At 32.6% G+C, this 5,000-nt stretch overlaps 1 protein-coding gene across 1 annotated transcript in view; it reads right to left on the minus strand.

The window, feature by feature from the left end:
* The window catches only part of LOC106877777 (membrane metallo-endopeptidase-like 1), a 242,735-nt gene extending 237,761 nt beyond the window's left edge, over positions 1-4,974 (minus strand). The window contains exon 1 of the mRNA XM_014926785.2: positions 4,740-4,974. Within this exon, the coding sequence (XP_014782271.2) occupies positions 4,740-4,768 (29 nt within the window). The 5' untranslated portion in view covers positions 4,769-4,974. The remainder of the gene's footprint in view (positions 1-4,739) is intronic.
* Positions 4,975-5,000: the final 26 nt, after the last annotated feature.

The raw sequence follows: 5,000 nt of genomic DNA on the forward strand, positions 1-5,000 counted from the left end.
TCTCTCTCTCTCTCTCTCTCTCTCTCTCTCTCTCTCTCTCTCTCTCTCTCTCTGGCTGGACACAATGATTGAATGCTAATTCTTCTCTCTTAATTTTTGTATCTAATTGGAATATTGCTTGTCATATAACAATTATTGTTGGGAAAAGATGTTCGTTCTATTTTTACTTCTATAATCAATTGATATGTAAACAACATTATAGTTGTTGCTAACATATATGTTGCAGATATCGAAATGAATATTTGTTTTATTTCATTTAGTTTTGATTAAATAAACAATTCTCTCTTTTATTCTTATGATTTGTTCTATTTTCTGCAGTACTTTTTGACCTTCAATTTTGAGATGAATCATATTACAATGATGTAACAACATAATATTTTTGATATTTCGCCACAGAAGCAAAAGTATATTCCCTGCATCTCTTCTCATAAGACGTGAGACACACTAGAATTTAGATATTTTTCGAACTAGAGTTAAAATATAGAACGAATTTTGTGTCTATTAGAAGCAAATAAGGAAAACTCTTTGATTGGTGAACCAAGTAAAATAGCAGCCAAATTTCCTTCAAACGGTATCCTACGATAGAAAGATGAATGAGTGAAAATGTTGAATAAGTATTATATCACATGATGAGATTACTCTGACCTATAGACGTACTCGCTGAGAGTTTAAGTGCGGCTAAACTCCCACTTTTACTCTTTTGTTCGTGTATGTTTTGTCTTTAATTATCAGTGGTATTATTTATTGGTGTCCTTTTTGTTGTCTGGCGGCGTATGAAATTCGGTGGAGCAAACCTGCGACAAGGGCACTCTAATCCTGAGCACTTCACCTTTTTCTTATGTGAGAAACATCTTCTAACGCACTCTTCCAGTTTGAAGATTTAAAGAGATTTGAGGTAAATTTAGTTATTATTTTAGCAAGTGGAATAATGCCGTAGAGGCCAATTGCAAATGCATTGTTGGTTTTGCTATTATTGCTAAGTCTTGGTTTAGTTATAATTGAGACTTATTATAAAATTCGTTTAACCTGTAACCATCCCGTTTTAAATTTTAGCTATAAGCATCGACACAATAATATTATATACCCTTCCATTTTTTAAGGCCGTAAGATGCGATTGAAATGATTCGACTGATGCTTCTAGCGAGCTGATCATCTAACTTGGAAATCTCGAAGATGACTATGATATGGCTGTAGCGCTGATAAAGGTGTTGGTGGTGATAAGATCCAATTTTCAATGAGAGTAGTCTAATTACTCGAAGTAAAAAACTAAAGGTGTGCTGTTGTAACTTATCAGTGGAAATTATCTATTTGTCTAGAAATTAAAACAAAACGATCAAAAGTCACAATCTGAACACTCCAATCAGAACCTTGTAGACACAATGTTCAAAAGTAATTAATTATTGATTTTTTCTAATTAACCTAAAACTTCTTAATGAACCAATGTTATTAAAATTAGAGTAATTATCAGCAATATCGTTGTAAGTGGTTCTAGCCATAAAATTGTGACCATGCAGGGGAACTACCTGCAAAGGTTATACTTAGTGGATCAAATCGATATAAATTTCATTTTGCAACTGCTTTTATTGCTATTTTTATTGCATATCATTAAAGACAAAACATAGAAGAACAAAAGAGTAAAAGTGGGAATTTAGCCGCACTTAAATGCTCAACTTAAGCTTTTTTGTAGTCATGATACAAATACCGCATACTTGTTTGAATTTTTATGGATTTGTTTAGCTCTCTTCTGCTACTCGTAAACATCTCAGTGGAGATATTATGAATAACTGAAGGCATAAATCAAACGTTGAAATTGAATTAAGGAAATACGGCCAGCTGAATACAATAGCCACATAGGAAATCTTCAAGTGTAATTGTTCTGAAAATGATTTAAACATGATTATCTTATTTAAATCGTTTGCTGAATATACACAGGGATAGTTACAGGTGCTGAAAATATAATTAGGCGTGAACCAAAGACATAAGATTTGCCTCCACGTGGTCGTTGGACTGTGAAAAGTATTAGTGAAATTTCATTCAAGTAACACCTTAACGTTATTTCAAAAAAAATGAAATACAGTGCAAAAAAAAAGTCACGACATGACCTTTCTAGATTCCTAAAAATACCACACATCTTCATACTACAAGTTGTCATCCAAAAGCGAATGACCAGTCTGGTTAAAGGTGAAGCTAGTACGTAGTCCTTCAACCAGTTAGATATGGTTACTACATTTAGATATGGTTGTTTACATATTACGTACTTCATGCAAACAAAAATGAAACATACATCGAGCTAAAACATTTTTAAAAGTACGACACATAAGACTAGGGTAAACTTGATTATAGCTTAATCGTAAGTCAATTTTTGATAGACTAACTTGAATCTTAAAATCGGCAACAACGAATTGACATGCATTGTATATTGTGGTATTAGATGTATTATGGCTTGATAAATACAGTATCTCAGAACTGCAATACCTTTTGTGATGTTGCTTCAGCCATATCTGACTTCTTTCGAAATAACATTGATAAAGGAGGATAGGTTGGATAAGGTATTCTTAGCCACACTAGACCTGAAAAGAAATATGGGTTATTCACGACGGCAATAATTTTAATACAGGTATGTTCAGTCAAGAATGACTAGGGGCTAAACAAAAAAGTAGCGTTACAAGATGTTTCGAGATTATAAATTTGGTAAATCTACTAGCATGTGTGTTATATATATATTGATCAGTGAAAAAACTGAGGTGTATTGATTTTCAAAGCGGTCGATATAGCAAAATCAAAAGAAATTATGAGTGATAAACGCGAGATATTTACAAGCTTATATGAGAAACCATGTATTGGAATTATATAACACAACTTTAACACAAGTACTTTCGTAGCAGCTGGTATAAGAAATTATGTTAGCATCGAATGTAAAGTCTGAAGTTAACGCCAAAGTAAAATATCAGTTACATCTTAGATCTGACATTACATATATTTAAATTGAAATTATTATATTGTTGAAGCGACAGCGTAAGGAATTACACACATGTGTATTGTATTGACTTTCGTTTATTTTTATAGTATTCTATACTATAAAAATGAAAAGGTTTATGCGATAAGCACTGTCCAACAATTGCCCCTCATTATTGGTTTCATTTTGATTAGGTTTTATTTTCATTTCGTTCTTCATTAGTCAAATATATTTGCACACAAGTATTTATTTTAGCAAATAAACGGGCAGGAGATTGGTAGAATCGATAGAGAAAACGGACAAAATTCCTTGTCGCGTTTAGTGCATTACTTTTACGTTCCAAGTTCAATCACACATAGATTAATAATCTTTTTGGTCCTACTGGTTTCGCTAAAATAAAGAACTAGTTAAGTATTGGCAACGATTTAAACGACATTACTTCTTTTAAACATTCAATAAGGAGATTTTAAAAATGCAAAAATACTCCGAGGATTCTTATTGAGGTTTTCTTTTAATATTACATATTTTTTATAACAGGACATTCGACCGACAGGTAGTGTCACAACTGTAAAAAACCATGAAAATATAATTTCTTTGTGTCGATCAGAAGGCCAGTCGCAACCCGCCCGTTGCTGGCTGTTTTCGGCACATGGAGGTCTTCAAAATACAATTTCTGCGGAAAAGTGATTCTACTGTAATTTATATAAGGAAATATTTTTGCAATATAACAAAGCACCTACTGATCAAGCAGTGATCCATGATGAATAAATCTTTTGGGTGATCTAAAAACAATTAGGCGCTATGCTACTGTTAGAAATTAATATTACCAAATAATATCCATTAAGGCGACAAAGTAGCAAATCATTATCGCGTCGGAGAAAAAGCTTAGCAACATTTCTGCCAATTCTATACGTCGAAATCAAATTTTGGCTGTGCCTTTCATCATTTTGGAGTCGATAAAATAAATACTAGCCGAGTACTGAGACAGATTTAGTTGATTTACTCAAGCGTCGGAGAAAACGCTTAGCAAAACTTCTGCCAATTCGATAAAATAAATATTAGCCGAGTACTGAGACAGATTTAATTGATTTATTCATTTCCATAAAATTGCTGCCTTTGTGAGAAAATTTGAAACCATTATTTTGTTAAGTTTACGAACTGAGCTCAACTCCCGCTCAGGTTCACTTCGTCGTTTAGTCTTCCTAGTTCGAATGAATTGCTAAATTGGGGTGAAAAATGAAATAATTACAGTGATAGAGTCCATGCAATTAGCTATATCCTTTAAATATACTACAGTAGTAAGATCATATTCGAATATCAAAATCTAATGAATATAAAATAAAATATAATGCATAATAAACATATTGAACAAGTGAGGGGATATCTCTGTGGTCACTTAACCTGTTGGAAATAGCTACCAAATCTTCCCTTATATTTTGATATCTTGAAAAAATAAACCAAACACTCAGTATAATGGAGTCTAATCAGGACTTTCTTACTAGTATTACTGACCTCCAGTTTAATTATTGCACGGGTCCCTTTAGTTTTTGTTCTAACAGAACCAAAAGCATAAATAGATCAGATTTATAAGCCTAGACCCATAAGATCCCAGGGCCACTGAGCTGTGTATTCACGCCTTAAGAATGCACTAAATTTCAAGTACACTGCGATTTGGAACGTTACACGATGGTAACGGCTGGGACGTCATTCATTAGAGTGTATCAGAGAACAAACAATAACAGAAAAAATATTTTCATGAAAGAAAACTATTTTCGCACTTTACCTTGTGGTTGCTATAGTTTCCACCTCCATTTTTATTATTTCCTTTTAGTAAAAAAAAGAATTAATACAAATACTTAATTTCGCTTTTCCTTTCTGTTGATGCCTTGTTGTTTATTGTAGTTGTTATAATTAACCATGAATTGTAAACAGCATTATTATTACCATTAGAAACTTTTAGCGAGTTCAAGTGTGTGATACGTTGAAATGAATCTGCACTTTTATCTATGAGTAACAAATGTCCGTTGTCATTCCAGAGAATAAA

Source organism: Octopus bimaculoides, chromosome 8 (assembly GCF_001194135.2).
Source record: "Octopus bimaculoides isolate UCB-OBI-ISO-001 chromosome 8, ASM119413v2, whole genome shotgun sequence".
In the NCBI taxonomy this organism is placed as follows: Eukaryota; Metazoa; Mollusca; class Cephalopoda; order Octopoda; family Octopodidae; genus Octopus; species Octopus bimaculoides.